General features: G+C 44.2%; 1 protein-coding gene across 1 annotated transcript in view; it reads left to right on the top strand.

The window, feature by feature from the left end:
- The window catches only part of LOC135198271 (serine/threonine-protein kinase Nek4-like), a 45,172-nt gene extending 21,288 nt beyond the window's left edge, over nt 1-23,884 (top strand). The window contains exons 2-5 of the mRNA XM_064225840.1: nt 16,621-16,731; nt 21,382-21,480; nt 22,039-22,188; nt 23,723-23,884. Of these exons, the coding sequence (XP_064081910.1) occupies nt 16,621-16,731; nt 21,382-21,480; nt 22,039-22,188; nt 23,723-23,884 (522 nt within the window). The remainder of the gene's footprint in view (nt 1-16,620; nt 16,732-21,381; nt 21,481-22,038; nt 22,189-23,722) is intronic.
- The last annotated feature ends 969 nt before the right edge of the window (nt 23,885-24,853 follow it).

Here is a 24,853-nt window from a genome sequence, read left to right as displayed (position 1 = left end):
CTCACTCTCCCAGCTTCGGCTGAAGCTGACTTTTCCTGTCTGGTAGATGCATCCAGGAGACATAGCCTTCATACTGCGAAGATTACTTGGGGTCTTTCAGAGTTGGATCATCTCCTCAAGGGACTTTTTCACAATTTAGAAGTCTTCAACTTCCTAGATTGGTCCCTTGGGGTGATGTCCAAGAAGGCTCATGCCTCGGAAGGACTCGATCCGGACGTACTCCTTGCAATTTTGTCCTGTATTGACAAGGCGGTACAGGATGGCTCAGGGGAAGTTTCTTCCTTATTTGGAGCAGGTCTCTTGAAGAAGAGATCTGTATTTAGCGCTTTCTTGACAAAAGCGGTATCCCATTCGCAAAGGGCAGCCTTGTTATTCGCTCCCAGGTCTGACTTTCTGTTCCCTTCACAGTTGGTGAGGGACATTTCCCGTTCTCTGACGGAGAAAGCAACACAGGATCTTCTCCTGCAATCTTCCAGGAAGAAGAGACCAGTGATGGTGGGAGACAAGAAAGGTGTGTCTACGCCTGTTCGGCCCTTTCGAGGAGGCCCTCCCGCTAGAGTTGCCGCTAAAAGAAAGACGACTGAGAAGAGAGGTAGAGCCTCTTTCCGTCCCTTTAAAAGGGGAAAGTGAAGTAACGCTCCTCCAAACACCAGTAGGTGCCAGGCTCCGGGGATTTGCGGAAGCCTGGACTCTCATAGATACAGACGCTGGTCTATGTCTGTTCTACAGAAAGGGATACCTCATTCCTTTCCTGGACAATCCTCCCCTGACGTCAACTCCGCGGGCATTGTCCGCCAATTACAAGGACCCTGTGTTGAAAGATACTCTTCAACAAATGGTCGATCAGATGTGGGACAAGAGAGCTATAGAGCTAGTGCTGGATCAAAGCTCCCCAGGGTTTTACAATCGTCTTTTCTTGGTTGCGAAAGCCTCGGGGGGCTGGAGACCAGTTCTGGATGTCAGCGCTCTGAACAAGTTTGTTCAGAAAACAGAAGTTCTCCATGGAGACCTCTGCATCAGTCCTTGCGGCTCTTCGCCAAGGGGATTGGATGGTGTCTCTGGATCTCCAGGATGCCTATTTTCACGTCCCGATCCATCCTTCGTCGAAGAAGTTACCTCCGTTTCATGACGGGGGGAAGGATCTTCCAATTCAGAGCCTTGTGTTTCGGCCTGTCTACGGCGCCTCAGGTTTTCACGAGCCTTATGAAAATGTGGCGAGATGGCTTCACCTGAAAGGAATCAGTATATCTCTGTACCTAGACGACTGGCTCATCAGAGCAAAGTCAGAGAAACAGTGTTTGGAGGACCTGACTGTGACACTAAACCTGATAAAGACCTTAGGATTACTCGTGAACCTCGAGAAGTCCCAACTGATCCCCAGCCAGAACTTGGTCTATCTGGGCATTCAGATGGATTCTCGGGGTTTTCGAGTATTTCCTTCTCAAGAGAGATAACGAGAGGTTTAGAAAAAGTCTCTCTCTTCCTAAGGAAGGAACGTACTTCGGCGAGGGAATGGTTGAGCCTATTAGGGACTCTTTCCTCGCTCGAACAGTTCTTTCCTCTAGGAAGACTTCATCTCCGTCCGCTTCAGTTCTTCCTCAGAAGATCGTGGAACATGAAGACAGGGCTTCTCTCGGACAGTTTTCCCATTCCAGTTCTGATGAAACGCCATTTAGAATGGTGGTTACTCCCACTAAAGGAAAACAAGGTACTTCCCTAGAAACACAGAACCCAAACCTTGTATTGTTTTCCGACGCGTCGGAAAAAGGTTGGGGAGCAACCTTGGGAAAGAGAGAGGTGTCAGGCACTTGGAATGCTCTTTCAAGTGTCCTGGCACATAAACTGCAAAGAGCTGTTTGCCGTACACCTAGCCTAAAGAGCTTCGAACCTTTAGTGAGGAACAAGATAGTACAAGTGAATGCGGACAATACAACCGCCCTTGCATACATTCGAAAGCAAGGAGGTACCCACTCGTATGCCCTGTACGAGCTCGCGAGAGACCTGCTGTTGTGGACATCGCAAAGGAACATCTCTCTGTTGACGAGGTTTGTTCAGGGAGTAAGGAACGTGAGAGCAGGGACAGGCTGAGCAGGAGGAACCAGGTCCTTCATACCAAATGGACCCTCCACTCAGAAGTTTGCCGGAATCTCTGGTCTCTTTGGGGGACTCCTCATGTCGACCTCTTTGCCACGTTCCTCTCAAAAAGACTGGAAGTCTTCTGTCAGTAGTAGAAGACCCCAGAGCTCTAACAGTAGACGCCTTCCTGCTAGATTGGTCTCAGTAGACGTTTACGCATTTCCCCATTCAAGATTCTGGGGCAAGTGCTCAGGAAGTTTGTGACTTCAAAGGGGACAAGAATGACCCTGATAGCCCCCTTTTGGCCAGCTCAAGAGTGGTTCCCAGAGGTGCTGGAGTGGATGGTAGACTTCCCCAGATCCCTTCCACAAAGGAAGGATCTTCTCAGACAACCACACTTCGAGAGGTTTCATCAAAACCTCCCCGCTCTCGCTCTGACTGCCTTTCGACTATCGAAAGACTTGTCAGAGCGAGAGGCTTTTCTAGCAAAGCAGCAAGCTCGATCGCTAGAGCCCGAGGAGAACTTCCACTATCCGTGTTTACCAATCGAAGTGGGAAGTTTTTAGAAGGTGGTGTAAGTCGAAGAAGTTGTCCTCCTCCAGTACCTCTGTAACAGAAATCGCTGATTTTCTGTTATTTTTGAGAGAAGAATCGCGTCTCTCCGTAGCCACGATAAAGGGCTATAGGAGTATGCTATCGGCCGTCTTTAGGAATAGAGGCCTAGATTTGGGAAACGATAAAGATCTACATGATCTGATTAGATCTTTTGAGACCAAGAAGTCTAACATTACTTCTCCCCCTAACTGGAATCTAGACGTGGTGCTTAAGTTCTTGTCATCAGAGAGATTTGAACCCCTGCACTTGGCCTCGTTTCGTGACATAACGAGAAAATGTTTATTTCTTTTGTCACTGGCGACGGCGAAAAGAGTTAGTGAGCGCACGCCCTTAGTGATAAAGTGGGTTTTAATCTAGATTCAGCCATCTGTTCCTTCAAAGAATTATTCTTGGCGAAGAATGAAAAATCCTTCGAATCCCTGGCCGAGAAACTTCGAAGTAAAAGGCTTATCGGGTCTCGTCGGCAGGGAAACCGGAGAGGTCTCTTTGCCCAGTAAGGGCGTTAAAGTTTACATACAGAAAAAGAAACAGTTGGGAGGTTCTAGACAAGGTCTTTGGTGCTCGGTGAGGGATCCATCAAGACCTATGTCTAGGAATGCTTTAGCCTTTTTTGTCAGGAACGTCATTTCGGACGCTCATAAGGCTTGCACGGATGATTCTTTCAAACTCCTGAGAGTAAGAGCTCATGAAGTGAGAGCAGTAGCTACGTCTCTCTCTTTTCAGAGAAATATGTCACTTAGGAATATCTTGGAAGCGACATATTGGAGATGTAAAATTCTGTGTTTGCTTCTCACTATTTGAAGGACGTTCTGTGTGTGACCTATGAAAAATGTTTTTCTTTAGGTCCTTTTGTGTCGCGGGCACAATCCTGGGTACAGGAGCTAACACCAATCTTTAATTACTACATAAGTCTAATAGATATGTTCTAGACTTTCTGCTGAACGAGTGCAGATGCCGCACAGGCGGCCAGTCACTTCCGTTCAGTAAGGAACTCTTGTGATATCTTTTGTTTTATTAGATGAGTATCAAATTTTTTTTTTTTTTTTTGAAAAAATTTTTTTTTTTTTTTGAAAAAATTGTGGTGCGTGTGCAATTTGGTTGAGTTACGGTTGTTGCGAAGAGTTTGGGGATAACTCGGAGCAATTTTTAATACTAACAAGGTGGTTAGGATCAGGTGGTCGGATTGGTTGTGTGCTCCTTAATAAGGTGTGTTGTCATATAAGTGGATCAGCACCCATTGACAAAGTCCTTTCAGGCTCTGCCGAGTAAGTGGATAAGACCCCTTCGGCAGACCCACAAGAATTCTTGGCCATAGATCACATATCTCGCTAAAGTTTCTTGAGGTGATGCAGACTACGGGGCAAACACCCACGAAGTCTACCACCTATCAGGTAGGAACCAAGGTTTTTTATTTATACCTACAACATATGTTGTTTACCTGTCTATTCCAGAAGTAGCTGTCTCTTACCCTCCACCGAAGGGTGCCAATCAGCTATGTATATATCTGACAGGTAAGTTGATTGTATGAAAATGATATTGTTATAATACAATAAAGTTTCATACATACTTACCTGGCAGATATATACGATTAGGGCCCACCCAGGAGACAGGGGGAAGAGAAAAATATATGAGTAGAAAACGGGAATGGTTCCTATTAGTCCTGCCGCCCAGGGCAGGGCCGGTAGATCACCTGACCTACCTGTAGCGAGTGGCGCGAAATTTGAATTTCTGTCGGGGACGACGGAGTCTTAGCTATATATATATGCCAAGGTAAGTATGTAATGAAACTTTATTGTAGTTATAACAATCATCATTTCACAATGGAGACGACAAAATCAGTCCTAGCAGCAGTCAGACAGGACGACTGGATGGTCTCTTTGGATCTTCAGGATGCGTATTTTCACATCCCTATCCACCTGAGCTCCAAGAAGTACCTGAGGTTTGTTTACAAAGAAGAAGTGTTCCAGTTTCGGGCTCTTTGCTTCGGCCTAAGCACCGCTCCTCAAATTTTCACGAGGCTGATGAACAACGTAGCGGGAATGCTACACACGAGAGGTTTCAGGGCCTCACTGTATCTGGACGACTGGCTCCTCAGAGCTCCTTCCTACACTCGCTGCCTGGAGGATCTTCAGACAACAATTCGTTTATCAGAGGAACTAGGCCTTCTGGTAAACAAGCAGAAGTCGCAACTGACCCCATCCCAAGAGATCTTGTACCTGGGTATGAGGATTCAGAGTCAGACTTTTCGGGCTTTTCCGTCTGCATCAAGGACGGAACAAGCCTTAGTAAAACTGCAGGACTTCTAATGGAAAACGGACTGCTCTGCGAGGGAATGGATGAGTCTGCTGGGGACCCTTTCCACGCTAGAGCAGTTTGTCTCCCTGGGAAGACTAAACCTTCGCCCACTTCAGTTCCACCTCAATCGGCACTGGGACAAGGGGAAGGAACTGGAGACAAAGTGCATTCCCGTCTCGGAGACGATGAAACAATATCTATAGTGGTGGAACGACCCTGTCAAGCTTCAGGAAGGCCTTTCCCTAAAGCAGAGGAACCCAGACCTAGTGTTGTTTTCCGACGCCTCGGACTTGGGGTGGGGGGGCAACACTAGGAAAGTTGGAGGTCTCAGGCTCCTGGACCAGAGGACAAGAGAGGTTCCACATAAATCAAAAGGAGCTGACTGCAATCTTTTTGGCTCTCAAAGAGTTCGAAAGCTCAGTTCAGAACAGGGTTGTGCAGGTCAACCCGACAACACGACGGCGTTGGCCTACATCAACAAGCAAGGCGGAACCCACTCCAGGTTCCTGTACGAGACGTCGAGAGAACTCCTTCTCTGGGCGAAAGAGAAGAACGTGAGTTTAGTCACATGTTTCATTCAAGGGGAAAGGAATGTCAGGGCAGACATCCTGAGCAGGAAAGGTCAAGTCTTGGCAACGGAATGGACTCTACATCAGGATGCTAGTAACAACTTTGTGGCGGATTTGGGGACGTCCATGCATAGACCTCTCCGCCACAGCACAAACGAAGAGGCTGGAGACTTACTGTTCTCCCGTACCAGATCCCGAAGTGACTTACATAGATGCGTTCCTCATGGATTGGTCGCATTTAGACGTGTACGCTTTCCCTCCTTTCAAGATAGTACACAAAGTTCTACAGAAGTTCGTGTCTCACGAGGGCACCAGAATGACTCTAGTGGTCCCTTTTTGGCTGACAAGAGTATGGTTCACAGAGGTACTGGAATGGATGGTGGACACTCCCAGAAGTCTCCCTTTGAGAGTAGATCTACTCAAACAACCACACTTGGAAAGATATCACCAAAACCTCCAAGCTCTACAAGTGACTGCCTTCAGACTATCAAAAAATTCACAAGAGCTAGAGGTTTTTCGATGGAGGCAGCTAGAGCGATCGCAAGAGCAAGGAGGTCATCCAACATTAAGTATACAATCCAAGTGGGAGATATTTAGAGGATGGTGCAAGGGACAACTCTGTTTCTTCTTCCAAGTACCTCCTGTGACCCAGATAGCTGACCTTCCTTCTTTACCTTAAGAGGAGACGTAACTTTTCGACCTCGACCATTAAGGGATACAGAAACATGTTGGCAGCTTTCTTCTGTCTTCAGACACAGGAAACTTGGAAACTTGTCTATGGCAATAAAGATCTCCAAGACCTTCTCAGATCCTTCGAAACCACTAAGGAGAGACTACAGTCCTCACCAGCTTGGAATCTAGACGTAGTCCATGAAGTTTCTACATGAGTGATAGGTTCGAGCCTTTGCATAAACATCATTGAAAGACTTCACATGAAAAACTCTTTTCTTAGTCAGTTTGGCTACAGCAAAAAGAGTCAGTGAAATTCATGCCTTCAGCAAAACTGTAGGTTTTAGACATGGCAAGGCTATCTGCTCTCTACAGCTGGGGTTTCTAGCAAAGAATGAACGCCCATCTCAGCCCTGCCCCAAAGCGTTCGAGATTCCGAATCTATCGGATATCGCAGGTAAAGAATTAGAGAGAGTCCTGTGTCCGGTAAGAGCTCATAAGTATACCTGGAAAGGACGAAGGATTTACGTGGCAAGTCAGAGGCGCCTGGTGCTCGGTTAAAAAGCCCCTCTCTGCAAATGTCAAAGAATGCGTTATCCTTTTTATCAGACAATGATAAGGGAAGCTCTTTCGGAATGTATTGAGGCAGACCTCAAGCTGCTGAAAGTCAAAACACACGAGGTTAGGGCGGTAGCAACCTCTGTAGCCTTTAAGCAGAATAGGTCCCTTCAGAGTATCCTGGACACGACTTTCTGGAGAAGCAAATCAGTGTTTGCCTCGCACTACTTGAAGCAAGTGCAAACCCTTTATGAAGACTGCTACACGCTGGGGCCATTTGTAGCAGCTAATTCAGTAGTGGGAGAAGGGACTACCCCTGCAACCACATAACCCAATACCCTTTTTCTTTCCTTGGAACTACTGAATTTTTATCGAGCCGCCGCGTGCTTATTTTGTTTTTATTCGGTATTATTTGTGGAGATTGGACGCAGTCTTCCACAATCATTGATTTTCAGTCAGGTGGTCATTTTGTTCCTTGGTAGCGCCCGGAACAAGGGTGTTGTAGGAGGTCTTGTCACATAGAGGTTGTACACCGGTTGACAGCTCCTAGAGGTCTTCAGCCCCCTGGGTGGATCGCTGTATCTCTTAAGGAAGGCAGACATAATGAGGCAGGATATCATTGAAGTCAGCTTCCATAACAGGTAGGAACCTTAAGCTGGTTTATTAACCCTTATGTCAATTCCAACGATGATAGCTGTCTCTGACCCGCCACCAAAGGTGTCAGTCAGCTATATATATAACTACCAGGTGAGTTAGATGTTTAAAAATGTTATTTTTATACATGCAACTTACCCGGCAGATATATACTTAGCTAATGTCTCTGACGTCCGACAGAATTCAAAACTCGCGGCACCCGCTACAGGTAGGTCAGGTGATCAACCCCCTACCGCCGCTGGGTGGCGGTAATAGGAACCATTCCCGTTTTCTGACAGATTTTCTCTGTCGCCGGTGCTAGTAACAACTTTGTTGGTAGCTCCTGCATGGAATTTCTTGCTTGCTTCGCTGAAGATATTTGGGAAGTATTTGATCTTTGGCTATTGGCATACGCTGTTTTTGGTTTGATTTGGAATTGATTGTGACTTGTTTAGGATGTCTGATGTAACACCTGGAACTCTGTTTAGAGTGTGCATAAATGAAGGATGTAAGGTGAGGTTGCCGAAGGCTACTTTGGACCCTCACACTATTTGTGTAAAATGTAGGGGAAGGGAATGTTCAGTTGAGAATACGTGTGATGTATGTGAGAGTCTAACTGAAATTCAGTGGAAGGATTTATCTGCATATGTTAGAAAGTTGGAGAGAGATGGAATAAGGAAAGCCTCGGCTAGAAGTTCTAGTAGATCCTGCTCTGCGGAACAGGATAGTATATCTAACCCTGTAGTACCTTCGCCATCTTCTTATGTGGTTTCAGCTCCTTCCCCCCGCAGCGAACTCGTAGATGCGTCTTCTGAGAGAGCCGCTGTGGAAGCGTCAATACGCAATTTGCAACAGCAATTGCGTGACATGGATAAAGGTAAGGGTGAAGTGTGCAGTGACGTGTGCAGTGTCCCTAGTGCAGTGGAGGGGGCATCTGACCGACTCCGCATCGCTCCTAGGCCTAGACCTCTTTCAGACTCCCATGCCCAAGGGAGGAGGAATGTCGAAAGCCGCAAGGGGGATGTAGAGTATCCCCAACGGTCAGGCGTCCCTTCAGCAGATCCTGTAGGCTCGTCCCAGGCTGCTTTGGATAGCTATAGGAAAAGCATCCTTAGGAAGTGCTTTTCCGATTCGGACTCTTCCTCACCTAAGCGTGGATGGAGCTCCACTTCCAGGTCACGCCCTCTCAAGAGAGCCTGGAAGCCTTCGGAAGGAGGCGCTCTAGACTCCAGCCCGGAACCTTTTCCGGAGTACAGTAGTACCTCGAGATACGAAAGGCTCAACTTACGAAAAATCCAAGTTACGAAAGCAAAGACGAAAAATTTTACTGCTCTACCTACGAAAAGTTTTCAAGATAGGAAAGGTTTCTGAAAGTCCGAGCTTCGCCCTATAACAATTTTGAAACTCGCGCCGCACACCGCCATCTTAGTTATAGTAGACTCGCCACCATCCTCCTGCTCTCCCATTGGGTCCTGATGCATAGCAAGCCATGAATTCTTCTCTCTAATTGGACAGCATCCCTCCCATCATGCATCTTCTATACATAGGTACTAGTGTTGGCGGGTGGCTTTTATTCTCGGCCACTTCGCACCCGAAACTTTACCGTACGCAATCGGCATTCGTTCGCTCCAATGATTTCGTTTAGTAACGTAAATTCGTTAGTGATTTCGTTACAGTACGTACATATTATCGTGTTGTGCTACTTTATCGTGTTGTGAGAACGTAACTTAATTACGTACAGTACATAGAGTCATGGGTCCCAAGAAAGTTGCTAAAGTTCACAGAAAGAAGAGAATGCTTTCTATGGAGACCAAAAATGGAGATAATAAAAAAGTATGAAGCTGGCTTGCGGTTGAGTGTGATCGCTAAGGAATATGGCCGAAATCCGTCGACGATAGGCACCATCCTTAAGCAGAAGGAAGCCATCAAAGCAGCTACACCTTCCAAGGGCGTCACTATTTTGTCCAACAAGAGGAGCCTTGTGCATAATGAAATGGAAAGGCTGCTTCTCGTATGGATCGAGGACAAAGAAATCGATGGCGATACGATAACCGAGACGGCAATCTGCCAGAAGGCCAGCGCTATTTTCGGCGATTTGATTGCCCAAGCCAAAGACGACGGTGGTGGAGAGGGGACATCAACGGCAACCCCAGAGTTCAAGGCTTCTCATGGGTGGTTCGAAAAATTCTGTAAACGGACTGGCATCCATTTGGTGGTGAAGAAATTGAAATTACGTAAACTATAAAAAAGTAAAACGAAATGTAAAATCAAAAAAAGACAAAATAAATTTTATTTTAAGTTTTTTGTAAAGTTAACTGTTACAGTTGTTAATGTGTTTTGTAAAGTTTAGTTTGTTTTTTGACATTTTTTTATGTGTTTCGTAAAGTTAAGTGTACGTATCTGCCGTTTTTTGTCCCTTCCTGCTCCTCCCTCTGCCACCCCCACTTTCGGAGATAGCCTCACTCGAAAGGTAAGCTTCGACATTTTACGTTACAGTAATAATATTTCTTGTACACTAATATACACTTTATTTACAGGTTTGGATTTTTATTCTTAATTTAGGTATTGAATGGTCCAAATTGTTGTAGTATTTCATTGTTTATAGGTCAATTTAGCTTTATTATGAAATTTAATGGGGTGTTTTTGGGGATTGGGCTTGGAACGGATTAGCCATTTTACATGTAAAATGTGTTCCAAGACCACACTCATTATACGAAGGCCCTCCGCGGAAACGGATTAATTTCGTATTCTCGAGGTACTACTGTATTCTCCCGCACCAAAGAGAGCGATGAGGTCGCCGGAGTCTTCACCAGAAGGATTCACTCATCTACCAAGAAGTTCTTGTTGGGCCTTCAAGCGAATCTTTCCTCGTTGGTAGGCTCTCTTTCGACAAGCAGGCGCAAGGAGCCTTCTCGCAGGAAGGACACCTCCCTTCCAGTAAAGAGCTCTTTAAGGAGGCCATCTCCTAGTAGGAGGTCGGAGTCTAGTAGGCGCCTTTCTCCGAGAAGACCCCCTTCTCCTCCCAGAGTTTACGAAGGCGATTCGTTTTATGCTTCTTCTCAACATGGAAGAGTATCTTCCCCTCCCAGAAGTTATGATTCGAGGAAGAGTCACGACGTTTCTAGACGCCAAAAGATAGGCTCTAGATCCTCTCCTTTTAGAGGCGAACGCTCTCCTAGGAGTAGACACTCCTCGTCAAGCAGGAGTAAGGAGCGAGAGAGGTTACGCTCCTCCCATAGAGAGAGAGGTGAGAAGGCCTCTCCCTCCAGGAGTTACGATGGCTCTCCTAAAAGGCGCCAGCATACGGTAAGACGCCAGGATGATGGAAGTCCCTTACCTTCTTCAAGACCTGGGGCTCCGGATAGGCTCTCCTCAAGGGAGTCAAGCGCCTCTCCTTACAGGTGCCAAGAACTTGGAAAGAGTTTGACTAGGGATTCGCTCCCTAAGCCTGGAAGAGGCTCAAGGGTAGGTGCATACTCCTCTCCTACCAGGCGCCAAGAGCCTGAAAGGAGCCTGATCTTGGATTCGCGCCCTGCTCCTGGAAGACGAGCAAGAGTAGGCGCAAGCGCCTCTCCTTACAGGCAACAAGAGCCTAAGAAGAGCCTGAACATGGATTCACGCCCGACTCCTAGAGGAGGCTCAAGAGTAGGCGCAAATGCCTCTCCTCGCAGGCGCCAAGAGCCTGAAAGGAGCCTAATTCTAGATTCGCGCCCTACTCCTGAGAGAAGCTCAAGAGTAGGCGCAAGCGCCTCTCCTTATAGGCGCCAAGATCCTGAAAGGAGCCTAGGCCTGGAATCGCGCCCTACTCCTGGTAGACGCTCGAGAGTAGGCGCATACACCTCGCCGAGCAGGCGCCAAGAGCCTGGTAAGGTAGGCTCTAGAGCCTCTCCGCTCAGGTATCAAGAACCTGTAAAGCGGCAGGAAGCGAAGGATTCTTATTTACCGAGGACAGGGAGTAAACATATCCTGGATAATGAACCTGCTTCTTCCTCTGGCGTGCGCTTGAAGGAAAAGAGTCTCATACCCTCTAGGAGTTCTTCTCCTAAGAATTCTCCCTCTCCGAATGTAACCTTGGAGGAAGTCTCAGAAGAGGAAGAACCTAAAGAGGTGGGAGTCTCAGATTATAAGAGACTTTCTGCACTTCTGCTTCAGGAGTTTGGGGACTCACTTAGTTCGGCTGATCCTCCTTCTCCAGGCTCTCTTCTTTCGAGCACGAAACTGGCAAAGTCCCCCTCTTTTGTCAAGATGAGACCTACGCTCTCAATGAAAAAGGCTATTAAGAGTCTTGAGAACTGGCTCCTGGTTAAGAAGGAGGCAGGTAAGACGGTCTTTATGTGCCCTCCGTCTAGACTGGCAGGGAAGCCGATGGGGTTAGGCCTTCCTTCGTCGGCAGACGCGGATTTTTCGGCGTGAGTGGACTCCTCTAGGAGGCGCTCTTTACTTTCGGCTAAAGCGTCGTGGGGAATGTGCGAGATGGATCATTTGCTCAAGGGTCTGTTTCGCACATTAGAAGTCTTCAACTTTATGGACTGGGCCTTAGGAGCCCTAGCAAAAAGAGCGCAGGATCCGGAGTTCGTAACTATGGAGGTATTGACCAGTGTACTTTCGTGCCTAGACAAGGCGGTCATGGATGGATCCATGGAAGTGGCCTCTCTCTTTGGATCAGGAGTACTCAAGAAGAGGTCCGTCACAGCTCGTTTCTAGCCAAGTTAGTTTCTCCTTTGCAGAGATCCTCATTACTATTTTTTTCTCCCCTCTCAGGATACCTGTTTCCACAAGGAAACAGTTAAAGGATATTTCAAGATCCCTTTCGGAAAAGGCGACGCAAGGTCTTCTTGCTCAGTCCGCCAAGAGGCTTAAACCAGCTGTGCCTATGGCTAAAAGAGAGGTAGGGACGCATAAGGCTTCATTCCAACAGCCCTTTCGAGGACGAGCAACCTCTAGACCCACTCTCAAGAGTAGGAGACCATTCAAGAGAGGACGATCTTCTCGAAGGCCATTCTCGAAACCGCAATAAGACAGGAGTCCTCCAGACTCCAGTAGGAGCCAGACTCTTGAAGTTTGCAAGAGTCTGGGCTCAGAGAGGGGCGGACAACTGGTCCCTCTCGATCCTCGAGAGAGGATATCTTATCCCCTTCAGGGAAAAACCTCCCTTAACCACTACGCCAAGGGAGTTGGCGGCGAGATACAGGGATCCTTTAAAAAAACAAGCCCTCCCTGCATCTGGTGCAACAGATGTTCGAAAAGGAGGCGATAGAAAAGGTTCAAGACCTTCAGTCCTCAGGCTTTTACAATCGCCTCTTCCTGGTACCGAAAGCCTCAGGGGAGTGGCGACCAGTACTGGAAGTAAGCGCCCTAAATCACTTTGTGATCAAAACAAAGTTTACAATGGAGACGACTTCATCTGTTCTTGCAGCGCTAAGGCAGGGGGATTGGATGGTGTCCCTGGACCTTCAAGATGCCTACTTTCATGTACCCATTCATCTCTCGTCCAGAAAGTACCTAAGGTTTATGGTACAGGGCCAAGTGTATCAGTTTCGCGGCCCTGTGTTTCGGTTTTTGCCACAGCTCCCCCCAAAGTATTCACGGGGGCTGATTGAAAAAAAGGTAGCTCATTGGCTACATTTGAAAGGAATAAGAATATCTCTGTATCGCGACGATTGGCTGATTCGTTCTCAATCCAGGAATCGATGTCTGGAGGACCTAAATTCGACTTTGGATCTAGCCCAGTCCTTGGGACTGTTAATAAACCCCGGGAAATCCCAGATGGATCCCCAGCAAAGGCTTGTCTATCTGGGGATTCTGATGGATTCTCGGGGTTTTCAAGTATATCCATCCATGGAAAGACAGGATCGAGGTATACAAAAAGTGAAAACCTTCCTAGAGAAAGAACGATGTTCCGCGAGGGAATGGATGAGTCTTCTGGGGATCCTTTCCTTGTTGGAACAGTTCGTTTCTGTAGGGAGGCTTCACATAAGACCCCTTCAATTCTTCTTGAAGGAGAATTGGGATCAGAGGAAATCAGGATCTTTTGTTTTGGGACCTTCCTTTCCTCTCTCCAGAGCAATAAAGAAAGAGCTCAGCTGGTGGTTAGAACCAGGAAGACTCAACGAGGGACTATCACTGCAGTTACCGAACCCTTCCCTAGTGTTGTTTACAGACGCTTCGGAAGTGGGATGGGGAGCGACTCTGGGCTCAAGAGAAGTGTCAGGCATCTGGAGTGGGGAACAGGTGTCTTGGCACATCAACGAGAAAGAGCTAGCGGCAGTGCATCTAGCTCTCATGCAGTTAGAATCCCAAGTCTCAAATTCAGTGTTGCAAGTGAACTCGGACAACACGACAGCTCTAGCCTACATAAGGAAGCAGGGGGGGACTCACTCTCTCTCCCTTTACGAGAAGGCAAAGGAGCTTCTTCTGTGGGCAAAGGATCGGAACATCTCGCTATTAACGAGGTTTATACAAGGCGAAAAGAATGTGAGAGCAGATTTGCTGAGCAAGAGGGATCAAGTCATTCCCACAGAGTGGACTCTGCACTCGGTGGTCTGCAATCAACTTTGGAACCTCTGGGGGAGATCCAACATAGACCTCTTTGCAACGCATTGGAATGCGAGGCTGGAGAACTACTGCTCTCCGATTTCGGATCCGAGAGCAGTAGCAATAGACGGTCTCCTTCTAGATTGGAAGGGAATAGACGGGTACGCCTTTCCTCCTTTCAAGATCATAGGAGAAGTCATAAGAAAGTTTGTCTCAGCGGAGGGAGCAAAGCTGACCCTCATCGCCCCATTCTGGCCAGCCCAAGATTGGTTCACAGAGGTACTGGAATGGATGATAGATTTTCCAAGGTCCCTTCCCTTACGGAACGATCTTCTCAGACAGCCCCACTTCGACAGATAACACAAAAACCTCCCCGCTTTTGGTCTGACTGCCTTCAGACTGTCGAAGGACTCGTCAGAGCGAGGGGGTTTTCACGCGCAGCTGCAAAGGCAATTGCAAGAGCCAGAAGACCCTCAACTATACGCGTGTACCAGTCGAAGTGGGAGGTCTTCCGAAGGTGGGCCAGGAATCAGAATGTATCCTCTTCCAGTACCTCTGTGACGGAGATAGCGGATTTTCTGCTATATTTGAGGCAGAAATGTTAACTAGCAGTCTCTACCATAAAAGGTTATAAGAGCATGCTTTCATTAGTTTTTAGACATACAGGACTAAACATCACAGACGATAAAGACCTGCATGATTTAATTAGGTCCTTCGAGACTTCGAAGTCCAAAACATCTAAACCACCTAGCTGGAACCTGGATGTGGTGTTGAAATTCCTTATGTCAGAGAAGTTTGAACCTCCTAATAATTCATCATTTAGAGATCTGACTAGGAAATCTCTCTTCCTGTTTGCATTAGCCTCGGCTAAGAGAATAAGCGAAATTCAGGCTTTAGAAGGCACAGTGGGTTTTAAGATGGACTCTGCAGTATGCTCCTTTAACCCCCTATTTTTAGCCAAAAATGAGAATCCTTCTAAGCCTTGGCCAAGGACTTTTGAAATTAAAGGATTGTCGTCCCTGGTGGGGAGAGAGGTAGAGAGAACCTTATGTCCAGTCAGGATCCTCAAGTTCTATCTAGAAAGAAAGAAGCGAATGGGAGGAAACTCGGAGAGCCTTTGGTGCTCAGTAAGGAATCCGAGTAGGACTATGTCAAAGAATGCCCAGCATTCTTTATTAGAGACATTATTAAAGAAGCCCATTCATCCTGTGAAGAGGAACATTTCAGACAACTGAGAGTGAAAGCGCATGAGGTCAGAGCTGTGGCCACCGCCGTAGCTTTTCATAAAAATATGTCATTACAGGCTTTAGTCGAATCCACATACTGGAGATGTAATTCAGTATTTGCATCTAACTATTTGAGAGATGTACGTGTCACTTATGAAAAGTGCTTCTCTCTCGGACCCTACGTATCTGCGGATTCGGTGCTGGGACAAGGGGCTGAAACCGATCTTAATTAGTTTAGATAGATTAGAAAATTTTAATTTTGTGGTGTCGTTTTTATGGTTGATTGAAAGTGGTAGTGGAAATGTACCACTTTCAAATCGTAGTTTCTAACAATATTAGTTTGGTCAGGTGGTCGAGATTGGTTTTCATGCTCCTTGTAATGGTTTGGACCTAGGCTCTGTCTTGTAAGAGGGTTAGTCCCCGTTGATATGACAAAGGTGAAGGCTCTACCATGTAAGTGGGATAGCCCCATTGGTACGATCCGAGACAAAGCTCTGTCGAGTAAGCGGGCTAGCCCCCATTGATAAGATCCAGAAGAGTTCTCAGTGACAGGTCTCATCCTCACTGAAATTCTTGAGGCAAACAGACTCATAGACAGTATTCATGAAGTCTTCTGCCCAATAAGGTAGGAACCAAGGTTTTAAGAATATTTTATAGTACCTACAACAAGACGTTGTTTCCCTGTTTTTTGGATTGCTATTTATATTGAGTAACTATCTCTTACCCGCCACCAAGGGTGCCAATCAGCTAAGTATATATCTGCCGGGTAAGTTGCATGTATAAAAATGAAATTGTTAAGATACAATAAAGTTTTATACATACTTACCTGGCAGATATATACGTTTAATGGCCCACCCAGCCTCCCCTCAGGAGATAGGTGGAAGAGAAAATCTGTCAGAAAACGGGAATGGTTCCTATTACCGCCTCCCAGCAGCGGTAGGGGGTTGATCACCTGACCTACCTGTAGCGTGTGCCGCGAGTTTTGAATTCTGTCGGACGTCAGAGACATTAGCTAAGTATATATTTGCCAGCTAAGTATGTATAAAACTTTATTGTATCTTAACAATTTCATTTTCATAATAAAATAAATTTCTGAACATACTCTCCTGGTAGTTATATATAATTTAATTCCCACCCTCCTCCCCTCTAGAGACTAGGGGCATGGAAGATCTGAGGAATAGTTGGAATGGTTCCAGGTACCTGGGTAGAGGGCGCACAGGTGGTACACCTGACTACCCAATTGGCGATTGCCGCGAGTTTTTGAAATTCTGCCGTGACGTCAGGGACGTAAGCTATATATATAACTACCAGGTGAGTATGTTCAAAAATTTATTTTATTATAAAAATAACATTTTGTAAGGTTTTTCAGTGTACTGTTCAGTATAGTGCACCTTTACCCTCTCAAATATTACAAATAGACTTTAAATCTATGTTTTTATTTTCAGGAGTTCAATATGGAAGATATTGAAGTGATAAAGGAAATTGGGCGTGGAAGCTATGGGTCTGTGTGGTTGGTCTCAAGAATTACTGACCGTCGACTTCTAGTTCTCAAATCTGTAAGTAGATGAACAGTAATCTTTTTAAACATCAGATAACAGGACTGTAAATGTAGTATAACACTGACTAGAAAATTAATTCTTTACTCCCGTAGGTAGAATTATAGGTACATACTTTGCAACGTCCTGTACTCTTTTTGTTTGTTTCATGTACAGCACAGTTTTTTCCTTGTTCGTCTTCCATGTAACTACCCTACACAACTTCGTGGAATTCTTATTGCAATTTTTCCTCTCTTGTCCTGTGACAAGTACTTAAAGTTAGATCTATGGTACCCTGAAAATAAGACTTCATAGACTGGTTAAAATACTGTACAGTGACACAGTAATAGTGTTGCTAATGAAGAGTCAGTCACCTTGTTACTTAATACTATACATAACCTGGTGGAATTCAAGTTGGGTCAAAGGGGTATTGTTAGAAATGGCATCAGTCACCTTGCAGAAATGGAGACTGCACTCGTTTCATTGCCTTGTGTGGAAAACAGAACTGATCAGTGCCTCAAGTTGTTGTCATTCTTGCTTATTTGACATACCTGATCCAACCTTGCAGAAATGGAGACTGCACTCGTTTCATTGCCTTGTGTGGAAAACAGAACTGATCAGTGCCTCAAGTTGTTGTCATTCTTGCTTATTTGACATACCTGATCCAGTCTCAGTTTATTTGGAAATTGGTTTTGTATTGCGCTTTTCCACTTATGGTGTGAGACCAAGACCCTGAAGATAAATTCTTTTTCCCTCTGCTTTCTTGGCACATTTGCATATAGCATAGCAGGTCTTTTTCCAGTTCAGTTATATAATTTTACTGGTACAGCTGTGGCCTCTTAGTTTTTTCATCATGTTCTCTTATAACATGTCCCGTTTCTCTTGTTGTGCTATAGTGATTAATACTTACGAACATAATGCACTGTTTTGTTTCTCATTCAGACACTTACAGTGTCTGAATGGCAAGGAGGATAATGGCATAAGTTTAATTGTCCTCCTTGTATTAACATTTAACAACTTGCTGTAAATCATTGGTTTGTATTTGGTGAATTATTATCAAAATTATGTTTTGTTCATGACACTTACCTGTCAGATATATATATAGCTGTATTCTCCGAAGTCCGACAGAATTTCAAAACTCCCGGCAAACGCAGTGGTCGGCCAGGTGGTTAGTACCCATTCCCGCCGCTGGGAGGCGGGTGTCAGGAACCATTCCCATTTTCTATTCAGAAAGCTTCAAAATGGAAACATCACAATCGGTCCTAGGGGCCTTGAGACCAGGGGATTGGATGGTGTCATTAGATCTCCAAGACGCTTACTTCCATGTCCCCATCCATCCCCAGTCCAGGAAGTTTCTCAGGTTTATTTTAAGAGGACAGGTCTTCCAGTTCAGAGCTCTATGCTTTGGACTGAGCACAGCTCCATGATTTTTCACTTTTCTCATGCGGAACGTGGCCAAAGTGGCTTCACCTCTCGAAGATACGAGTCTCCCTTTTTTACCTGGACGACTGGCTCATACGGTCGTCATCGAGAGAAAGGTGTCTGGAGGACCTTCAGACTACGTTACTGTTGGCGAAATCTTTAGGCCTCCTGATCAATTACGAGAAGTCCCATCTGACCCCAACACAGTCCATCGTTTATCTGGGGATTCAGAGGATTCAGTGGAGGGTTTCGGGCTTTTCCGTCACTAGAACGTCAGCGGAAAGGCTTAGAAAAAGTGTCAGCCTTCCTGGAGAAGGAAACATGCTCGGCGAAGGAATGGATGAGTCTGCTGGGGACCATTTCTTCGCTGGAGAAGTTTGTTTCTCTAGGGAGACTACATCTCAGGCCCCTACAGTTTTTTCTAACAGAAAATTGGCAGGACAGACAAAACTTAGAGGAGAATTTGAGAATATCCCCGTTGGTCAAGAAACACCTAGAGTGGTGGCTCGATCCCACCAAGATGTCGAAAGGAGTGTCCCTCTGTCTTCAGAGCCCCGACCTTGTGTTATTTACAGACGCGTCTATGACAGGCTGGGGAGCAACTCTGGGAAAGGAGGAAATGTCAGGCCTCTGGAGAAAAGAACAGAAGCCTTGGCACATCAACCTCAAGGAGTTAGAGGCAATTCGCTTAGCACTTCTAGCCTTTCAAGAACGAGTCATAGGCCGAGTTGTCCAGATCAACGCGGACAGCACCACGGCCTTTTCTTATATCAAGAAACAGGGGGGGACACACTCTCGTTCTCTCTACAAGATAGCAAGAGAAATCCTGTTATGGTCAGAGGAGAAGAACATAACTCTCCTGACAAGATTTGTTTCAGGGGTCCAGAACGTCAGAGCAGACATTTTAAGCCGTCGAAATCAATTGATTTCAACAGAATGGACTCTGCACATAGAAGTCTGCCAACAGTTATGGAGACTATGGGGACGACCAATAGTGGACCTCTTCGCGACTTCGAAAACGAAGAGACTGCCTCTTTACTGTTCACCGATCATCGACCCGGAAGCAGTAGCAGTAGACGCAATGCTTTGGGACTGGACGGGGATGGATGTATACGCCTTTCCCCCAGTTCAAAACTTCTGGGAGAAGTAACAAGGAAGTTAGCAGCGTCGGAAGGAACAAGGATGACACTGGTCGCACCATTCTGGCCAGCAAGCGAGTGGTTCACAGAGGTCATGTCCCTACTATGTGGACTTCCCAAGAATCCTACCAGTAAGACCCGATCTTCTCAAACAGCCCCACTTCGAGAGATATCACCAAAACCCGTTCGCTCTGAGTTCTGACTGCATTCAGACTATCAAGAAACTGGCAAAGAGCGAGAGGGTTTTCAGGAGCGGTGGCAAAAGCTATCGCCACCGCGAGAAGAGCTTCCTCTCAATCTGTCTACCAGTCTAAGTGGGCTGTTTTTAGAAGATGGTGTAGGAAAGAGGGCATTTCCTCCTCCAAGACCTCTGTGAGCCAAATCGCCGATTTCCTGTTACATCTTAGGAATGTAGACAACCTGGCAGTATCAACAATTAGAGGATACAAGAGTATGCTGTCAACAGGTCTTCCGCCATAGAGGCATAGATTTTGACGAATGATAGGGATCTTCACGATCTTCTGAGATCCTTCGAAACATCAAAGGTTCCACAGGTTAAAACACCTTCGGGAATTTGGATATAGTTCTAAAATCTTTAATGGCGAGTCTCTTGAACCTTTGCACGAGGCTTCGCTGAAAGATTTAACGAAGAAGGCCCTCTTTCTAACCACCATAGCCACCTGCGAAGAGGGTGAGTGAGATTCAAGCAATTAGCAAAAATGTTGGATTTAGGGGACACAATGCAGTCTGTTCCCTGAGTCCTTCCTTTTTAGCTAAAAACGAAAATCCTTCCAATCCCTGGCCTAAGAACTTTGATATCAAGGGATTAGCAGGGATTGTTGGTCGAGAGCCAGAAAGAGTCCTGTGTCCTGTCAGAGCTCTAAAATTCTATCTGGATAGAACAAAACAAATTAGAGGTCAATCGGACAATCTTTGGTGTTCTGTGAAAAGACCTGATTTACCTATGTCTAAGAACGCCTTAGCGTTCTTCTTGAGAAGCACCATCAGGGAGGCCCATTCGTCCTGCCCGGATAGTGATCTTAAAATTCTGAAAGTCAATGCTCATGAAGTTAGAGCTGTCGCAACTTCGATGGCATTTCAGAAGAATATGGCGCTCAGCGATATTGTGAGCACCACATTTTGGCGAAGCAACTCTGTGTTCGCTTCACATACCTCAGGGATGTGAAAGTGACATATGAGAACTGCTTTTCGCTTGGACCATACATATCAGCAGATTCAGTTTTGGGTACGGGAAGTGGCACGAATCCTATCCTTTAGAGAATGGATAGGTGTGCTTTTATTTTATGGTTGTTGGTTTTTTGGTTGTAGGGTCGACCGCTAGAGGCGGACTTCCCTTTATTTTAGCCTTAAAAGTTTTGGGGACTAACTTTGCTAGGCTAGGTCAGGTGGTGGTTTTTTCTTTGCTTCGCTGCCCTTAAAGTATGGTCAATATGGTCTAGACACATTGTGGTCACGCCCCCGTTGTCAGATCATCTAGATCTCACCAGCTATACAGGTCACGTCCTTGCTGGAGACTCTAGTAAAGCAAAAGCAGACTTGGTGACAGTAATCACGAAGTCAGCTACGCTAACAGGTAAGGAACCAAGATGTCTATCATCTGCATGTGAAAATGTTTCCCAAAATCCTTTTATTCTGTCCCCTCCCACCTCCAATGGTGGGAATCAGCTATATATATATATGACAGGTAAGTGTCATGAACAAAATGATATTGTTATGATACAATAAAGTTTGTTCATACTTACCTGGCAGATATATTATAATCAAGTACCCGCCCAGCCTCCCCTAGGGGACAATGATCCATTAAAAAAATCTGAATAGAAAAGAGAGAATGGTTCCTGACACCCGCCTCCCAGCGGCGGGAATGGGTACTAACCACCTGGCCGACCACTGCGTTTGCCGGGAGTTTTGAAATTCTGTCAGAACTTCGGAGAATACAGCATATATATATCTGCCAGGTAAGTATGAACAAACTTTATTGTATCATAACAATATCATTTTTTCTGTTTTCTATTCTTATTTTTGTCAATGCAGTGTATCACATTTTACCTGTGGAACTTGTGAACGGACATATGAATGTTGTGTATTTCAGGTCAGACTTTCACACCTAAATTCAGAAGAAGAAAAGACTGCCAGACAAGAAGTACATATTCTGGCAGGACTGAAGCACCCTAATATTGTTTCATACAAGGTACAGTACCTCTTTAAATAATCAACATTTGCAGTTGTTATTTTAAATAAAATTTTTCATCACACAAATGAACTGTTGAGGTTTTTTTTCCTTTTCTTTTTGATTTTGAGGAGTTGCCACTATATGTAAAAGACCTTCCTATCAATATGTGCTCTCTTGCCTCTGTGTCATTTGAAAGGTTCCATGTGGCTTTTTATAATTTTTTATTTTTAAGATATTTTGATCAGGTAATTTACAAAGATTGTTGAATGACAATCAACCTGTATAGCAGCCCCTTAGCTTACCAGATGCTGTGGGGATTTGGCCCTGATTATTTTTGGTTTTTGTCAGTTTTTGTGAAGGTAACAGAGGTAAAAATGTTAAGATGTTTTGCTACATGAATATAGCGCCTAGAAGATTGTAGTATCCATGTAAAGAATAAAAACAGAACTGACAAAGTGTGTTATTAGAAAGTATATTTGATAGTCTGTGATTTAGTCTTGGGGTTGTCCATACATAACTCCTGTAATAAACTGCTTTTTTTCTGTATACCATTTATTGATCACAAGTTTTTTGTAGGGCTCCTTTGAAATGAATCATCATTTGCACCTGCTGATGACATACTGTGAAGGAGGAGATCTCTTCACAAAAATTCGTCATCAGCACCGTACTCTCTTTCCGGAGCAGCAGATAATACGCTGGTTCATTCAGATCACAATGGCACTGCAGGTATATAGTTATATCATGGTTATGTACTTTTGCTTTTGATGGTACTTCAAGTTGGCTACTCCTAATCAATTTTTCAGTTGAATTTTTTGCCATTCAGGTAAAAAAAGAAAATCCATTTTGTTTCAAAATATCTTTTTTATGAAACCAATTTGGTTCACATCACTTACTGTTGAGATTTAGTTCATTCAACTTAGCAATACATAGTCAACTAAGGTTTCCTATAAAAGAATGACTTTATGTTAGTGGTCTGTAAAAGGTCATGAAATATATTTAGGTGATATCCACAGCTCCACTGAAAGACCTGTAAATTTGAAAACCTTATTTGTGTATGTGTTCTTTTTATATTCTTTTGTAAAGAAAAAAGTAGTTCAAACAAATGTTTGCTAACTCTTTAAGTCCAGGATTGTACATGTAAGATTTTGAGAAACAAAAATTCTGCTTGGGACTCTTTAAGAAAAGACAATTTGTCTCACAGGATGAGATCTTGGATATGCTAACAATTATAGCACATACCAGGGTTGTTATGTAAATTATGCACAGACTAGGAAAAGTAGGTCACTTTATGAGGAAGTTTTTAAACGTATTTTGTGGATGTCAGCCATATGGGAAGGGTCAAGATTTTGCTATTAGAGGCTGATCATACTTGATTGTTTTCAGGATTCATTGCAGCTTTTGTTAATGTTGAGTGTGATTGCATTTTAACCATGGATGTTGACAGTTAGAAAATAAAGAGACCATAGATAGACATTTAAATAATAAAGAGAAAGAGAGAATTTCACTTATTAAAAGAGGAAAACAAATGGCATACATACAATATATATATGTATGATAGAAATGACATTGCAAGATTTGCCATCTTATATTATCCAATGTACTGAAGGAATAAAGTCAAACATTGCCTCATGAAGAATACAAATATTATAACAGTAATGAAAAGATAATTTTGGTATGGAACATGTTTACCGGGATTTGAACATGAGGAGAGGTAGTTTATCAGACAGTGAAATATGTGGCAAGTAGAGAGCTATGTCAGTGATGAAAATGTAAGATTTGCCTTCAGATATTGTCCACTTAACTTCCTACCATTATATTTTTGGCAATTACTTGTATCAAAAGATATTGCTATGTGGCTGATGGTAGCTTATGAAATGATCTTAGATGTTTAATAGTTTTCAGTAAACCAAGAGATATGAAACCACAGATGTATGTTTTGGTTGGGTCAGATTTGTCAATGTAAGTCTTTTCTGCTTACACAGCCTCATTGACATTGCTGTTTTGAGTACCTGGCTCATGTGCTAGGAAACCTAGCATACGTAGTCCTGTCAGCTCAGTCCAGTTTGACCATTTGGTATCGATATCAGGTCTGGCCCAAGCAACATAAATGCAAATAAATAGTAACCTCATAGTTTAACAGATTTTATCATTTTGCTGTCCTGGGCTTAGCGATTGAATAGTTAAGGAATCCATAGATTTACCTTTAGTCTGTAGATTTACCTTTTGACATGTGGAGATTTATTAATTGAACTTTCTTCAGTACCTCCATTCTCACAACATCCTTCATCGAGACTTGAAGACTCAGAATATTTTCTTAACTCGGTCCGGTCTTATTAAACTGGGAGATTTTGGCATTGCCCGTGTGTTGAACTCCTCAGTGGACCTGGCAACAACGATGATTGGACACCACCATTACATGTAAGGTGTTGGTTCCAAAAGCTTGTCAGACAATTTCAAGTTCCTATTGTATATTGCTTAATCCTTTCATGGAAATGTTACATTTCATGTTAAAAATACTGCAGCTCTAGATTGTTCACAGATTTAATGAGTTTTTTTTATGACTTGTTTTGATTGGTAATGATGATGTCTTAAAGTATTAGTGTAATATATTGTTACATTAAAATTAACCTTCCTTGTAAAGCATGAAGTAGTTTGTATCAGCATTATTACCATAAAAGATGAGAATATAAAACGAGGTCATTTAATTATAAATGATGATTACATATAAGGCAATCAGTTAACCTGTTACTTCTCATCAAGGTAGCCCAGAAACATTCAAAGCATAGCCAGATGTTCTAACTTCACCTTCTGTAGATCATCAACAGACTCTTGTAAGAAAGAGTTCATGTAAATAGGGCTTTATATTCCAAAGTAGGATCTTTGGCAAACAGTTTCAACCCCTATAAAAATGCTTAAAACTGCCTATTTTGTTAATTAAAACTTAGGAAAAATCCACAAACAATTTTTATACCTGGTTTTTTAATAGTTTTATTACAAAAAGTGCATTTTATGATGAAATTGTTATAAAAACCAGGAATTTGTGGATATAACTCATAGATATCTCATAGAAAAATACTGCAAATAGGCAAATTTTCTACAAATAATGTGGGTATTATATGTTCCAGAGAGAAATTTGCAAATCTGGAGTCTGCGAATAGGGTGTTCACTGTACTTGCTCCTGCTCCCTTCTGTCAGCCCTCTTCCAGCACCTCTAACTGTTACTTCTAAGTGCAATTGTGTAGTTTTCTTTCAGTTCCCCCTTTAGCTCTTTGTACTTCATCTCTTTTATTTTCTGGATCCCTTTATCCTGCTCCCCATCCTCTCCAACTCCCATTTTTCACAGTTATAAGTGCTGAACGACGGAAAGTACCCCCGCACTTGGCTTGTCAGC

Source organism: Macrobrachium nipponense, chromosome 22 (genome assembly GCF_015104395.2).
Source record: "Macrobrachium nipponense isolate FS-2020 chromosome 22, ASM1510439v2, whole genome shotgun sequence".
In the NCBI taxonomy this organism is placed as follows: Eukaryota; Metazoa; Arthropoda; class Malacostraca; order Decapoda; family Palaemonidae; genus Macrobrachium; species Macrobrachium nipponense.
The sequence above is the reverse complement of the archived record's forward strand: the minus strand, read 5'-3'. Positions and strand labels throughout refer to the sequence as shown.